Source organism: Trachypithecus francoisi, unplaced genomic scaffold (genome assembly GCF_009764315.1).
Source record: "Trachypithecus francoisi isolate TF-2019V2 unplaced genomic scaffold, Tfra_2.0 Lachesis_group5, whole genome shotgun sequence".
Lineage (NCBI taxonomy): Eukaryota > Metazoa > Chordata > Mammalia > Primates > Cercopithecidae > Trachypithecus > Trachypithecus francoisi.
This window is the reverse complement of record NW_022681470.1, coordinates 57722455-57738902: the sequence shown is the minus strand read 5'-3', so window position 1 is coordinate 57738902 and position 16448 is coordinate 57722455. Positions and strand designations below refer to the sequence as shown.

At 42.9% G+C, this 16448-nt stretch overlaps 1 protein-coding gene and 1 non-coding gene across 2 annotated transcripts in view; one reads left to right on the top strand and one right to left on the bottom strand.

Annotated features, from left to right (window-relative positions):
* LOC117074071 (maestro heat-like repeat-containing protein family member 7) overlaps positions 1 to 16448 on the bottom strand; it is a 45583-nt gene that overhangs the window by 22758 nt on the left and 6377 nt on the right. Inside the window, exons 4-7 of the mRNA XM_033195304.1 lie at positions 16220 to 16355; positions 15308 to 15396; positions 12833 to 12982; positions 7922 to 8076 (exon numbers count right to left, since the gene is read on the bottom strand). Coding sequence (XP_033051195.1) covers positions 7922 to 8076; positions 12833 to 12982; positions 15308 to 15396; positions 16220 to 16355 — 530 coding nt within the window. The remainder of the gene's footprint in view (positions 1 to 7921; positions 8077 to 12832; positions 12983 to 15307; positions 15397 to 16219; positions 16356 to 16448) is intronic.
* LOC117076958 lies at positions 11788 to 11890 on the top strand. Its single transcript, XR_004434566.1, has one exon. It is a non-coding gene; the product is annotated as a U6 spliceosomal RNA (small nuclear RNA).

The window sequence follows — 16448 nt, the reverse complement described above, 5'->3', positions numbered from 1 at the left end:
ATCATGCCACTGCACCCTACCTCGGGCAACAGAGCAAGACTCTGTCTCAAAAAAGAACTAAAGAGAGAGAGAGAGAAGCAAAGAAACAAAGAAAGAAGTGGAAAGATGGATGTTCTCATGTTCTCAGCTGAAGAATAAGCTATTTTTTTAAAAAACCAAATGGAAATTTTAGAACTGAAAAATATGATATCTGAAACAAAAATTCACGGGATGAGATCAAGAGGAAAATGGAGATTACAGAAAGAAGAGTTCATGAACTTGCAGATGAATCAATAAAAATTATACAATTTGAAGAACTAAGAAATTAGAAAAAAATTAACAGAGCTTCAGAGACTTATAGGACACCATTAAAAAGTCAAATATTCATGTCATTGAAATCTTATAAAAAGAAAAAGAGACTGATACAGAAAAAAATATCTGAAGAAGTAATGACCTAAAACTTCCCAAATTTGGCGAGAGACATATATTTACAGATTCAAGAAGTGCATTGAAGTTCGAACAAGATACATCAATCACAAGACACATTGTGGTTACATTAAGAGCCCACTTGAGTAATTCACAATAATCTCCCCTTCTCAAGATTCTTAGCTGAAAAAAAGCCCCTTTGCCACTGTCTCAGTTTGTATTGTGCTGCTATCACAAAATCTCATAGACTGGGTAATTTATAATGAACAGAAATTTACTGTCCGGGCACAGTGGCTCACGTCTACAATCCCAGCACTTTGGGAGGCCGAGGCAGGCAGATCACTTGAGGCCAGGAGTTTGAGATCAGCCTGGCCAACATGGCAAAACTCCATCTCTACTAAAAATACAAAAAAATTAGCTGGGTATTGTGGCAGGCTCCTGTAATCACAGCTACTCGGGAGGTTGAGACAGGAGAATCACTTGAACCCAGGAGGCAGAGGTTGCAGTGAGCAGAGATCGCATCATTGCACTCCAGCCTGGGCGACAAGAGCGAAACTCTGTCTCAAAAAAAAAAAAAAAAAAAAAAAGAAGAAGGTAAAATTGAAACTTTCTCATATGGAGAAAACTAAGAATTATCGCTCAAAGACATGCTCTAAATGAAACGCTAATGAAGTTATTCAAGCAGAAAAGAAATTTTTTCAGAGTGAAAGTTGAAATTTTAACAATGAAGATAAAGCAACAGGAATGGCAAATATATGAGTAAATGTAACAGACCGTTTTTCTCCCCTTACGTTTAAAAATATGTATGACTATTGAAAGCAAAATTAGGTGGGCAAGGTGGCTCACACCTGTAATCCCAGCACTTTGGGAGGCTGAGGCGGGCGGATAACTTGAGATTCAAGGAGTTTGAGACCAGCCTGGCCAACATGGTGAAATCCCATCTTTACTAAAAATACAAAAATTAGCTGGGTGTGCTGACGCATGCCTGTAATCCCAGCTACTCGGGAGGCTGAGGCAAGAGAATCGCTTGAACCCAGAAGGTGGAGGTTGCAGTGACTGAGATCATGCCACTGCACTCCAGCCTGCAAGACTCTGTCTCAAAAAAAAGTAAGTAAGGTAAAACAAGCTGTATAGTGAAAGCTTCTACCTTTTCTCAAAATTGTAAAATACTAACTCTAAGCAGACTATGGAAGTTTAGGTATGTAAATAGACTATAAAACTTTAGGTACGTAAATGCCCAGGAATCCAAAATTGGTACAAAGAATCAAAATCTAATAGATAAGTTAAAATAGAATGCCAAAAAAAATTCAAACAATTTGAAAGAATGTAGGAAAGGGGAACACAGGAATAAAAAACAAAGGGGAAAAACAAAATAAATCATAAGATGGTAGACTTAAATCCAAATATATTATTAATTACATTAATTATAAATGATTTAAATACACAAACTAAAAGGCAGAGATTGTCAGATTAAATAAAAACACAAGTCCAACCATATGCTATATTTTTAAAAAATTTAAATATAATTATATATATTAGTTTAAGAATGGAAAAAGATATACCACACAAATACAGACTGTTTAAAAAACAAAATGGCCATACTACCATCAGACAAAGGGAACTTCAGAACAAAGAGCATTATCAGGTACAAAGAGGGACATTAATTAATGATAAAACAGTCAATTCATCAAGAAGATGTAGCAATCTTAAATGTATATACACCTAATGAAATACATGAAGCAAATATGATAAAACCAAAGGAACAAATAGATAAATGCATAAGTAAATTAGGAGACTTCAACACTCCTCTCTCAGTAATTGACAGAATATGTAGACAGAAAATCATAAAATTATAAAAAATTATAAAAGTCTTGAACAACACTGTGTTGTTCTATAACCTAACTTATAGAACACTCCAGACAACAACAGCAGAATACACATTCTTTTTTTTTTTTTTTTGAGATAGGCTGTCACTTTGTCACCCAGGCTGGAGTGCAGTGGTGGGATCTCAGCTCACTGCAACCTCCACGGCCCAGGTTCAAGCCATTCTCCTGCCTCAACCTCCCGAGTAGCTGGGTGTACAGGCGTGCACCACCATCCCTCATTAATTTTAGTATATTTAGTAGAGACAGGGTTTCACCATGTTGGCCAGGCTGGTCTTGAACTCCTGGCCTCAGGTGATCCAGCCACCTTGGCCTCCCAAAGTTCTGGGATTACAGCCATGAGCCACCGCGCCTGGCCAGAATACACATTCTTTGTAGGTGCACATGAGCATTCCCCACAATATACCATATTCTGGGCTACAAAACAAATCTGAACAAATTTTAAAGAATAGAAATCACATAAAGTATATTATCTGGCCATAATAAATTTAAACTAGAAATCAGTAACAGAAATATATCTGGACAATCCACAAATATTTGGAAATTAACAATACTTCTAAGTAATTCATGGGTGAGAGAAAAAGACCCAAGGAAAATTAGAAAAGATTTTTGAACTAAAAGAAAATGAAAACACAATATAACAAAAGTTGTTAGATGCAGATAAAGCTATGCTTAGAGGAGCATTCATAGCATTAAAATGCTTATTTTAAAAAAGAGGAAAGTTCCCAAATTAGTAATTTACATTTCCACCTTAAGAGACTAGAAGATGAACAAATTAATGGATAATCTGAATGACCCTAACTACTAAATAAATTCAATCCATAGTTTTAAAACTTCCAACAAATACAACTCTAGATCCAGATGGCTTCAGTATTGAATTCCACTAAATGTTTAGAAAAAAGTAACACCAATTTTACACAATCTCCTCCAAAAAATAGAAAATAAGAAAATAGGCTGGACGTGGTGGCTCACGCCAGTAATCCCAGCACTTTGGGAGGCCGAGGTAGGCGGATCATGAGGTCAGGAGTTTGATGCCAGCCTGGCCAATATGGTGAAACCCCATCTCTACTAAAATATACAAAAATTAGCGGGGCATGGTGGCACACACCTGTAGTCCCAGCTACTCAGGAGGCTGAGGCAGGAGAATTGCTGGAACCTGGGAGGTGGAGGTTGCAGTGAGCTAAGATCGCACCAGTGCACTCCCGTCTGGGTGGCAGACCAATACTCTGTCTAAAAAAAAAAAAAGAAAGAAAAAGAAAATACTCCCAAAACAATCTTTTGAGTTCAGCATTATCTTGGCACAAAAACCAAAGATATACAAGAAAAAAGAGAAAGAATAGGCCGGGCACAGTGGCTCAAGCCTGTAATCCCAGCACCTTGGGAGGCCAAGACAGGAGGATCACGAGGTCAGGAGATCGAGACCATCCTGGCTAACACAGCGAAACCCCATCTCTACTAAAAAATACAAAAAAACTAGCCGGGCGAGGTGGCGGGTGCCTGTAGTCCCAGCTACTTGGGAGACTGAGGTAGGAGAATGGCGTGAACCCGGGAGGTGGAGCTTGCAGTGAGCTGAGATCTGGCCACTGCACTCCAGCCTGGGGGACAGAGTGAGACTCCGTCTCAAAAAAAAAAAGAGAGAAAGAATAAATGAATGACAGAAAAAACTACAGACCAAGTATCTCCCATGAAAAAAATCCTCAACCAAATAGACACAAAAGTCCTCAACAAAATATTAGCAAATCAAATCCAGCAATATGTTAAAAAGATAAAACATCACAACCAAATGGGGTGTATCCTGGGAATGCAAGGCTGGCTCCACAGTCAAAAATGTAATTTATTATATTAACAGGATACAAAAAAAAAACCACACAATTATCTCAATAGGTGTAGTAAAAACATTTGTGATAATCTCCATTTGTGGTAAACACTCACAACAAACTAGAAATAGAAGGAAACTTTCTTAACCTGATAAAGGACATCTGACATCAACAACAACAAAACCCTGCCATCTAACATAATAGTTAATGGTGAAATATTGAAAGCTTTTCCTCTAAGATTGGGAATAAAGCAAAGACGTCCATTCTCGTCACCCACACTCAGCATTGTACTAGGAGTCCTAGCCAGTGTGATAAAGCAAGAAAAAGAAACACAAATTTGGAAGAAAAAGAAACACTATAAACCACCTCTATTTACAGATGATATGATGGCTTATGTAGAAAATCCCAGTGAATCTGTTAAAAAGTTCCAAGAACTAATAAGTGAAACCTCACTTATTGCAGGATATAAGGTCAATGAAGGTCAATATACAAAAATTGGTGTTATTTATATATAGCAGTAATAAACAACTAAAATTTTAAAAAATTATGTATGTACCATTTACAATTGCACAAAAATACTTAGGTATAAAACTAACAAAATATTTGCAAGATTTGTGTGCTGGAAAATACAAAAGATTGATGAAAGAAATTAAAGACCTAAATAAATGAAGAGATACACTATGTTCATGAACCAGAAACTCAATATTGTGAAGATGTCAATTCTCATTATATTTTCTATAGATGCAACATAATCCCAATACAAATACCACAAGAATACCTTTAAAGAAATAAATATTCCATATAAATTATAAAATTTATATGGAAAAGCAGACCAGGCACAGTGACTCATGCTTGTAATTCCAGCACTTTGGGAGACCAAGTTGGGCAGATCACGAGATCAGGAGTTTGAGACCAGCCTGGCCAACATAGTGAAACCCCATCTTCACCAAAAACACAAAAATTAGCTGGATATGGTGGCATGCACCTGTAGTCCCAGCTACTTGGGAGGCTGAGGTGAGAAAATCACTTGAACCTGGGAGGTGGAGATTGCAGTGAGCCAAGACCATGCCATTGCTCTCCAGCCTGGGTGACAGAGTGAGATTCTGTCTCAAAAAAAAAAAAAAAAAAAAAAATTATATGGAAAAGCAAAGAAAATAAAATAGCCAAAACAATTTTGAGAAAGAGTTATAGGCCAAGTACAACAGCTCACACCTGTAATCCCAGCACTTGGGCTGAAGCAGGAGAATCATTTGAGCTCAGGAGTTTGAGACCAGCCAGGCAACAAGGAGAGATCTCATTTCTACCAAAAAAAAAAAAAAGGCTGGGTGAGGTGACATGCACCTGTGGTTCCAGCTATTCAGGAGGTGGAAGTAAGAGGATTGCTTCAGCCCAAAAGTTCAAGGCTGCAGTGAGCTGTGATTGCACCACTGCACCCCAGCCTGGATGACAGTGAGACTCTGTCTCAAAAACAAAACAATAGTAATAAAATTGAAGAACTCATCCCACCTGATTTAATACTTAATATAAAACTACATTAGGCTGGGCGCCGTAGCTCACACCTGTAATCCCAGCACTTTGGGAGGCTGAGGCGGGTGGATCACCTGAGGTCAGGAGTTCAAGACCAGCCTGGCCAACATGGTGAAACCGCGTCTCTACTAAAAATACAACAAATTAGCTGGGCATGGTGGTTGGCGCCTGTAATCCCAACTACTCAGGAGGCTGAGGCAGGAGAATCCCTCGAACCAGGAGGCAGAGGTTGCAGTGAGCCGAGATGGCGCCACTTCATTCCACCCTGGGTAACAGAGTAAGACTCTATCTCAAATAAATAAATAAATAAAACTACACTATTAGAGACAGTATGGTATTGATGAAAGAATTGACATATAGCTCAATGGACAAGAAGAGAGCCCACAATTAGAGGCACATGAATATTGTCAATTGATTTTTTTTTTTTTTTTTTTTGAGACAGGGTCTTGCTCTGTCACCCAGGCTGGAATGCAGTGGCGCAATCTTGGCTCACTGCAACCTCCACCTCCCCGGTTCAAGTGATTCTCATGCCTCAGCCTCCCAAGTAGCTGGGATAACAGGTGCAAACAACCATCCCCAGCTAATTTTTGTATTTTTAGTAGAGATGGGGTTTCGCCATGTTGGCCAGACTGGTCTCAAACTCCTGACCTCAAGTGATCCTCCCACCTTGGCCTCCAAAAGTGCTGGGATTACAGGTGTGAGCCACCACGCCCAGCCATCAATTGATTTTTGATAAAGGTGCAAAGACACTTCAGTGGAGAAATGATAATCTCTGCAACAAATGGTGCTGGAAAAATTAGACTTCTATATGCAACAAACTGAACCTAGTCCCACTCGTCACGCTTTCTAAAAAGTTAAATAAAAGTGAAATATAAACATAAATATAAAACACAAAAGTTAAAACTTCTGGAAGAAAACATGGAAAGAAATACCTATGACCCTAAATATGATCCATAAGAAACAAAACACTGGATTTCATCAAATTAAAAACTTCTGAACTCTTAAGAGAATGAAAAGACAATCCACAAAATGGGAGATATACATGAAAATCGTGTATCTGATAAAAGACTTGTATACAGAATATATAAAGAACTCTCAAAACTCACCAATAAGAAAACAACCCAACTGAAATGGATAAAAGACTTGGATACTTGGTTAAAGAAGATATATGGGCCGGGCGCGGTGGCTCAAGCCTGTAATCCCAGCACTTTGGGAGGCCGAGACGGGCGGATCACGAGGTCAGGAGATCGTAGACCATCCTGGCTAACACGGTGAAACCCCGTCTCTACTAAAAATACAAAAAACTAGCTGGGCGAGGTGGCGGGCGCCTGTAGTTCCAGCTGCTCGGGAGGCTGAGGCAGGAGAATGGCGTGAACCCGGGAGGCGGAGCTTGCAGTGAGCTGAGATCCGGCCACTGCACTCCAGTCCGGGCGACAGAGCGAGACACCGCCTCAAAAAAAAAAAAAAAAAAAAAAAAAAGAAGATATATGAATGGCAAAGAAAGACATGAAACGATGCCCATCATCATTAGTTGCAATTGAATTAGGGAAATGCAAATTAAAACCACAATGAGAGGCTACCACACGCTTGTTAGAACAGATATATATATAAACCTTTTTTTGTTTTTTTGAGACAGTGTCTCACTCTATCTCCCAGGCTGGAGTACAGTGGCATGATCTTGGCTCATTGCAACCTCTGCCTCCCAGGTTCAAGTGATTCTCCTGCCTTAGCCTCCTGAGTAACTGGGATTATAGGCCCCCGCCACCACGCCCGGCTAATTTTTGTATTTTTAGTAGAGACGGGGTTTCACCATGTTGGCCAGGATGGTCTCGAACTCCTGACCCTAGATGATCCACCCGCCTCAGCCTCCCAAAGTGCTGAAATTACAGGCGTGAGCCACTGTGCCCAGCCGCGACTTTTTTTTTTTTTTTTGAGACAGAGTTTCCCTCTCGTTGCCCAGGCTGGAGTGCGATGGCGCGATCTCGGCTCACTGCAACCTCTTCCTCGCAAGTTCAAGCGGATTCTCCTGACTCAGCCTCCTAAACAGCTGGAATTACAGGCACCTGCCACCATGCCCAGCTAATTTTTTGTATTTTTAGTAGAGATGGGGGTTTCACCATGTTGGCCAGGCTAGTCTCGAACCCCTGACTCCCAGGTGATCTGCCCACCTGGGCCTCCCAAAGTGCTGGGATTACAGAAGTGAGCCACTGTGCCCGTCCTGAATATGTTTTAAGAAGAAGGAAATAGACTACTGGGGGGCATGTACTTATGCTATTGAAAGTCACCTACTTTTGTGACTGATCTTCTATTTTCAATAGTGTCAGGATAACTTCATCAGTGTAGTACTGGGACAGCAAATACAGGATCTTCTTAATGGTCTTTTGGGCTGTGGTTTCTGTAATGCTGTTCATATGGTAGTAAATGTACTGGATGATTTCCGGCACCTGAAATGAGGGAAAAGGAGGTTATTTCCAGATACTCGACACCAGCTCACCAGCATCCACATAACTAGGCACCCACTTCACCTGTAGGGCTGCACATAATGCATACACAGCATGTCCAGACCAAAAAAGTTACCGTCCCACCACACTCTGCTCTAGTCAGGCCACACCCTCAGGACTGTGGACTGTCTTGGACCCTATGGGGCCTGAAGCAACCCCATGTTGGATGCTAATCCACCATATTGACTTTTTTTTTTTTTTTTTTTGAGACAGGGTCTTGCTCTGTCGCCCATGCAGCTGGAGTGCAGTGGCGAGATCTCAGCTCATGCAACCTCTACCTCCCAGGTTTTATCATGCCTCAGCCTCCCGAGTAGCTGAGATTACAAGTGCACACCACCACTCCCAGCTGATTTTTTGTATTTTTATTAGAGACAGGGTTTTACCATGTTGCCCAGGCTGGTCTCAAATTCCTGGGCTCAGGCAGTCCACCTGCCTCAGCCTCCCAAAGTGCTAGGGTCACAGGCATAAGCCATAGCGCCTGGCCCAGCATATTGACTTCTTTTTTGTTGCTGTTGTTTTATTTTTTCCTTTTCTTTTCGTTTTGGCCACCATATTGACTTCTGATTAATCTTTGTTCCCAGAATACCTCTAAGATTTCTACTTTATCTATTTTTTTTTTTTTTTTTTGAGACAGAGTCTCGCTCTATCGCCAGGCTGGAGTGTAGTAGTACCATCTCAGTTCACTGCAACCTCCACCTCCTGAATTCAAGCAATTCTCCTGCTTCAACCTCCCAAGTAGCTGGGACTATAGGTGCTCACCACCACGCCCAGCTAATTTTTGTATTTTTAGTAGAGACGAGGTTTCACTATGTTGGCCAGGATGGTCTCGATCACCTGACCTCCTGATCTGCCTGCCTGGGCCTCCCAAAGCACTGGGATTACAGGCGTGAGCTACCACACCAACCTTACTTTAACTATTGTTACGGTAAATCCTGTCCTTAGGTCAAAACAACCCCTGCCATAAATCCTGCCCTTAGGGCAGATTTGCATAGCATTCTTGCTTTTTCCTGAGGGATTGATTTTAATTGTCCTGCATATTCCTTCTCTAAGGTATATCTGCTTGTTTGTTTCTTAGAGACAAGGTAGTGGCATGCTCATAGCTCACTGCAGCCTTGAAGTCCTGGGCTCCAGTGCTTCTCCCACCTCAGCCTCCCAGTAGCTGGGACTACAGGCACACCCACCATGTCCGACTCCTATTGTATAGAAGCCCTGGAACATGGTGGGTGATGGCTAGGGGGTCGACCAGCTCCTCTCACAGCCTCCTGGGACTTGGCTTCCATTATGTTTTGTTTTGTTTTGCTCTAGATGGAGTCTCACTTGGTTACCCAGGCTGGAGTGCAGTGATGCAATCTCAGCTCACTGTAACCTCCATCCCTCAGGTTCAATCAATTCTCCTGCCTCAGCCTCCCAAGTAGCTGGGACTACAGGCACATGCCACCATGCCCAGCTAATTTTTGTATCTTTAGTAGAGATGGGGTTTTGTCATGTTGGTCAGGCTGGTCTCAAACTCCTGACCTCAGCTGATCCACCTCCCTCAGCCTCCCAAAGTGCTGGGATAACAGGTGTGAGTAACCACGCCCTCTCTCTTTCTTTTTTTTTTTTTTTTTTTTTTTTTTTCTGAGTCAGTCTCCTTCTGCCTCCCAGGCTGGAGTACAGCGGTGTGATCTGGGCTCACAGAAATCTCCGCCTCCCTGGTTCAAGTGATTCTCCTGCCTCTGCCTCCAGAGTAGCTGGGATTACAGCTGCACATCACCACACTTGGATAATTTTTTTTCTTTTTTTTTGGTATTTTTAGTAAAGACAGGGTTTCACCATGTTGGCCAGGCTGGTCTTGAGTTCCTGGCCTCAAGTGATCCACTCACCTCAGCCCCTCCAAAGTGCTGGAATTACAGGCGTAAGCCACTGCGCCCAGTATGGCTTGTTTTTAAGTTAGTATTAAATGTTTCTTTCTCAGAAACTGGATTCATCAACCTCTTTCTTTGACCTCTCAGCTTCCTTGGATTTTAAGGGTAGCTTTATACACACCTGCCCACCACGGAACAACCCCGATATTTTAAGAGGGACAAAATAGAGAGCAGCCAGGGGAGACCAGAACCATGTCTGGAAACCATGTCATGAAGAATGAAGGAAGAATCTGAGGATGAGTAACTTAGAGACAGGAAGGCAGAGGGCATAGGATTGCTGCCTCCACGTGGCCTCAAGACTATAAGGGAGGGAGGGAAGAGTCAGTCCTTGCTGTTTACTGGCTATGCAGGGTGGAGGCAGCAGGTGGTGGTCCGCATGAACTCTAAAGTCACACTCCCTGGATGTGAATTTCACCTCCTCACTTACCAACTGTGTGACCTTGAGAAAGCTTTTCATTGTCTCTGCGCTCTATTTCCTCACACAAAATATGAGGACGATTTTACCCACGTCAACAGTTCTGAGTTAATGCATCTGAATTGGTTGGAACAGTGTCTGTCACCTAATAACTGGTGATGAAACTTCAGTAATTAAGGCTCATAGCCTCTTTGAGCCTTTTCTCATTTTGTTTTTCTTTTGAGACAAGGTCTAGCTCTGTTGTCCCAGCTAGGGTGCAGTCACGCAATTATAGCTCCCTGCAGCCTCCATCCGCTGGGTTCAAGTGATCCTCTCAACCCAACCTCACTAGTGGGACTCAAGTGAGCACCACCATGCACAACTAATGCTTTTGATTTTTAGTAGAAATGAAGTCTCACTATATTGCCCAGGCTGGTCTTGAACTCCTAAACTCAAGCGGTCCTCCTTCCTGGGCCTCCCAAAGGGCTGGGATTACAGGTGTGAGTCACTGCACCTGGCCTTCTCATTTATAAAGAGCACAACCATTATGGAAAATTCCAAGATGATGGAGGTTACTCAAAAAACTAAAAGTAAAACTACCAATACCACTTATGGGTATACAGTCAAAGAAAATGAAACCAGTGTCTGGAAGAGATAACTGCACTCCCCTGTTCACTGCAGAATCTTTTGTAATAGTCATCATAGGGAAAGAACCTAAGCTTCCAATGACAGATAAATGAATAAAGAAAATGTGGCAGATACACAATGGAATGCTATTCACCCTTAAAAATGAAGTAAACTCTGTCATTTGTAACAAAATACATGAACCTGGAGGACATTATGAAAAACAAAACAAGCCAGGTATAGCAAAACAAATATTGGGTGATCTCACTTAGATATGGAATCTAAAAAAGTCAAACTCATGGAAGCAGAGAGTAGAACAGTGGTTACCAGGGGCTGGGGGTGAGGAGGACTGGGGAGATATTGGTCAAAGGATACAAAATTTCATTTAAACAGGAGAAATCAGTTCAGATCTATTGTACAACACGATAACTATTCTATACTTGAAATTTGCTAAGATAGTAGATTTTCAACGTTCTCACTACAAAAAAAAGTATGTGAGTTAATTGATATGTTAATTAGCTTGGTTTAGCCATTCCACAATGCATACATATTTCAAAATATCATGTTGTATGCCATAAATATATATCCTTTTCGTAAATTAAAATTTTTTAAAAAGAAAGTAGTTTACAAATACAAATGAGCTATGGTTTAAGGTAGTGAGCGCCTCAAGATTGCTTTCAGCACCATCTGGCTGTCCAGTGGTCTGGGGTGCTCTCAAAGAGATTACAAGCATTGTGCTTGCTTCACAGATACTAAAATTGGAATAATACAGAGAAGATTAGCATGGCCCCTGCACAAGGATGACATGTACATTTGTGAAGCATTCCATACAAAATAGATTTAAAACCTTCAAAAGAGATTACAAGCATCAAGTGGGGAGTTAGAGTAGTTGATCTTTGGGGTCCCCTTCAACTTATCAGCAGTCTGCTCTGAGGCATTCAATCAAAAGGCAATCCAGGCCAGAGAAGTGGAAAGTGTAAGATCCCAGAACTGCTCATAGAACCTATTGTGGAGAGGTCATAAGTGAGTTAGAGAAGTGGGTTAGGCCATTAAAATAAGAGGGCCTCCATCAGTCCATAAGATCTTTTAAAATACTATCATTAAAAGGACCGCTAAACTGTGCTGTCTTAATTTTTTTATTAATGTTTTTAAGAGATGGGGTCTTGCTATGTTGCCCAGGCTGGTTTCAAACTCCTAGGCTCAAGTGATCCTCCCACCTCAGCCTCCCAAAGTGCTAGGATTACAGCTGTAAGCCACTGCGCCCAGCCCTATGCTGTCTTAATTTTACTGAGAACCAGTCCCAGCTCTCATAAAGGAGTCTCTGTATTTCATCTCTATTTATGTTAGTGTGTCATAAGTTTGTGGATGTGTGTGTGTGTATATACATATATTTATATGTATATACACACACACGCCCCTGAATTATCCCTCCTGAAGAAAGAAGAAGGCACCTATAGATCTAACATATCAAATACTGTCTGGAAGCAGGAAGAAAGACTGAGGTCTCTCTTGGTCCTAGCAGCCCCTAGTAGTCTGCTACAGTTTTGACTCAATTCTTCTTTCCATCCTGTTGGAGATAGAGGCCAGATGGTCAACACTTCCCAAAGAAGAGTCTTTTCCACAATCACAAACTATTCCTCATTTAGCCTTTTCTCCCATGGGTTGAAGCGTGTGATTCTTTAAACTCTAACTGGTAGGAGATACAAGACCCAAAACAGAACAGAAAGAAAGAATCCTTAAATTGACCTTGAACCATTAGGTCCCCCAGAGCTGCTACCTTCCCGATCTCTGGAATCGTGTACTTCAGGATCATCTTTAACATCTTGGAAGCTGCAGAGATGTCATGCCTGCTGGTGTTGGTCATGGCCTCCATGCTCACCATGATCATATCTGCTCTCTCCTCAGGGGTCAGGTATTTCTTGAAGAACTGAAGAAAGAAGAACAGCTGTCTCCACGATGCCAGCATCCCAACTTGGGTCTGCCCCAAAGCCTCTGGCCTCCAAAGAGACCAATCAACCAGGGGCCAGTGGAGGCAGTCCCTGGCCAGCATCTGGCTATTCTATGGTGTGAAACAAGCTTCAGAGTGCCACCAGCTCTGAAATCTCCAGGAAGGAGCAATGGTCCAGACAGCTTGACACAGAGGACAATGCAAAAGACATTTCTACTTCTATTTGGAATGCAAGCAAATGAGTCCATTGGAAATGAGTTCTGATGTTTAGTGAGCTTGCAGCATTCCAAAGCAAGTAGGACTGCTATTATGTACAGCAGACATGTCTCATATCTCTGAGCCTGCATCTGCATATCCACGTGAAGCTCATTCGCTCAAACAATATTGAGGCTCAGCTCTGTGCCTGGTCCTATTGCTGGGAGCTCAGGAAAACTGCAACTAAGACATACAATGCCTTTACCCTCAAGGAATTTACCATCAAGTCAGGGCAAGTAAACAGGCAGTTATAGTGCAATGTGAGTGATACAGTTTGGTTATATTCCCACCCAAATCTCATCTTGAACTATAGTTCCCATAATCCCCATGTGTCAGGGTGGTTACCCTCATGCTGTTCTCGTGATAGTGAGTGAGATCTCACAAGATCTGATGGTTTTATAAGGGGCTTTTTCTCCTTTGCTCAGCACTTCTCCTTCCTACTGCCACGTGAAGAAGGATGTGTTTGTTTCCCCTACCGCCATGATTCAGACCCAAGGAAAAAGAAGGACAGAGTTCCAGGCAGAGGGAACAGAATATGCAAAGGCCTGGAGTGGAAGGAAGTTCAGCCTAACTACTGTGTTCTGCAAGGGAGACCTGGGCCAGGTGGAAAAGGAGACTGAGACAAGATGAGGCAGGACGGTTACAGCAGCGACCAGATCATGAAGGGTCTTGTGGGTCAAGTGAACAAGTTTGGACTTTAGAATGAGGACAGTGGAGAGTCAGTGCAAAGTCTGAAGGGGAATAATACATCTCAGCAATTGCATTTTAGAAATGCAGTTCTCTGACTGTAGCATAGAAAATGATGTGACAAGAAGCATAGTTGGAAACAGGATGATCAGTAAGGGGCTGCTGGAGTGACCCAGGTAAGAGATTCTGGGGGCCCCACAGTGGGGCTGGAGCAGGGTGGACAAATTCAAGAGCTATCCAGAAGGGAGAATGAACAAACCTGGTGTTGAATTGGATGTGGAGAGTGAGGGAGAGGAAAGAGCAAGGGATGACTCTTGGATTTCTGACTGGAGTGATTTGAGTTGATTGAGCCTGAAGACACCATATCTAAGACAACCAATACATCTTTTTTTTTTTTTTTTTTTTTTTTTTTTGAGATGGAGTCTCGCTCTGGCCCAGGCTGGAGTGCAGTGGTGCGATCTCGGCTCACTGCAAGCTCTGCCTCCTGGGTTCACACCATTCTCCTGCCTCAGTCTCCCAAGTAGCTGGGACTACAGGCGCCTGCCACCACGTCCAGCTAATTTTTTTTTATATTTTTAGTGGAGATGGGGTTTCACCGTGTTAGCCAGGATGGTCTCGATCTCCTGACCTCATGATCCACCTGCCTCAGTCTCCCAAAGTGCTGGGATTACAGGCATGAGCCACAGTGCCTGGCTAAGACAACCACTACATCTTTACTGAATAAAAATAATTAGGGCTAGGCTACAAATAAGGTACAAGGGCACAATCTGTAGGAGGAGAATAGGGTTGACTATACTTCTTTTAAAGAACTATCTTGGCCAGGCGCAGTGGCTCACGCCTGTAATCCTAGCACTTTGGGAGGCCAAGGCGGGTGGATCACCTGAAGTCAGGAGTTCAAGACCAGCCTGGCCAACATGGTGAAACCCCATCTCTACTAAAAAATACAAAAATTAGCTGGGTGTGGTGGCATGAGCCTGTAATCCCAGCTACACAGGAGGCTGAGGCTAGAGAATCACTTGAACCCAGGAGTCAGAGTTGCAGTAAGCTAAGATCGCGCCACTCCAGTCTGGGCAACAGAGGAAGACTCTATTTAAAAAAAAAAAAACTCTCTCAGTGACTTCAAGCCTCAGTCAACTCAAGTGCAGCAGCTAGGGAATGGGTCTTACCCCTCCAGCCTGCTATCCATGTGACCTTGAGCTTTGGAGACACTCCCCTTGAGCTTTGGAGACACTCCTCTGGGTGAAAGATTACTCCTCTGTGGCCCCACCCAGGCCCTCTACAATCTCCCCACCCCAACCCTCCTTATTCCCTGTCATGGTTCCCCATTTGGACATTTCATGCACTGTGGAGAGTGATGGTTACCAGTGTTAGATCCTGCAGGCTGGTAAGCCACGCTCCACGGAAATGCTTCTGCAAATCCTTCAGGATAGTCTCTGTCTTCTGTTTCACACCTTCAGTCCAAAAACAAGAATTAAGGGGCAGGGCCTTAACAGGGAAATAGGAACACACCCTTCTTTATTTCCCCTCCAAACCTCAGAGAAGATCAACAGAGTGAAATGGGTGAAATAACATTTGCTCAACAGAGTGGGCAGAGTTCCCCAGCACCAGGCCAATGGGTGGAGGGAGAATGCGGCTGGGGACTCAGTCTAGTCCTTGCAGCTCTTCCTGCGCTGTGCCAGAATGTGGACTGTTCTACCCGTGGGTGCTGAGCAAATGCCCTCGTAAGAAGTATGCCCTGTTGAACCATGAGAAGTAAGCGTTTCTGAAGCTCCTTTTAGGGATATTTGCAAATCCTCCTGGCACCTCTGTAAGTGTATATGACTGTTTGTATTTTTTTGTTTTCCTCGAGCAAAGAGGGGCTCAATCTGGGACTCCCAAATTTGTTCCCTAAGAAAAGATGTTCATTTTCCCAGTCTTAGGCCTAGCAGTAAGGCTGAGACCACTGGGAAATATTGAGTATCCAAGTTGATTCCATAGGTGGCTGCAAGCCTAGCTCCCCTTTTCCCTGAGAATCTCTTAGAATCTCTTACAAGAGGGCATTGCATCAGCAATGGGGTTGGAGCTCATCCAGATAAAATTTCCAGATCTACCTGTAACAAGGATCCCTCATCTTGGGGCATCATAGCATATCTACTCTGCCCTCGTGAGAAGGAGCTGCCCTTCATCGTGCGCCTGACACAAAGTGGGCATTCAATGAGCAGTGCTTATGTGCTCCTGTTATTTGTGGGCCCCCATGGCTGCAGCCCAGTGGCTACCCAGGCTCATGTTACTTACTTCTCTGAAGCACAAGGATTTTGAACAGGTAATGCAATGCCTCCGATGCCTCTATGCTGATCTCGTGGTTGCAGCCCATGCAGAAGAGGCCGAAGATGCTCATCAGTTTCCCACTCATTGAGAATTCCTCCATGTGCTGCCACAAAGAGGAAACTGGTTAACTCCCCATCACCCGAAAAGGAGCTTCCCCATACTGTGGCCACCATCCCTCTCCAACCTCCCCACCCCT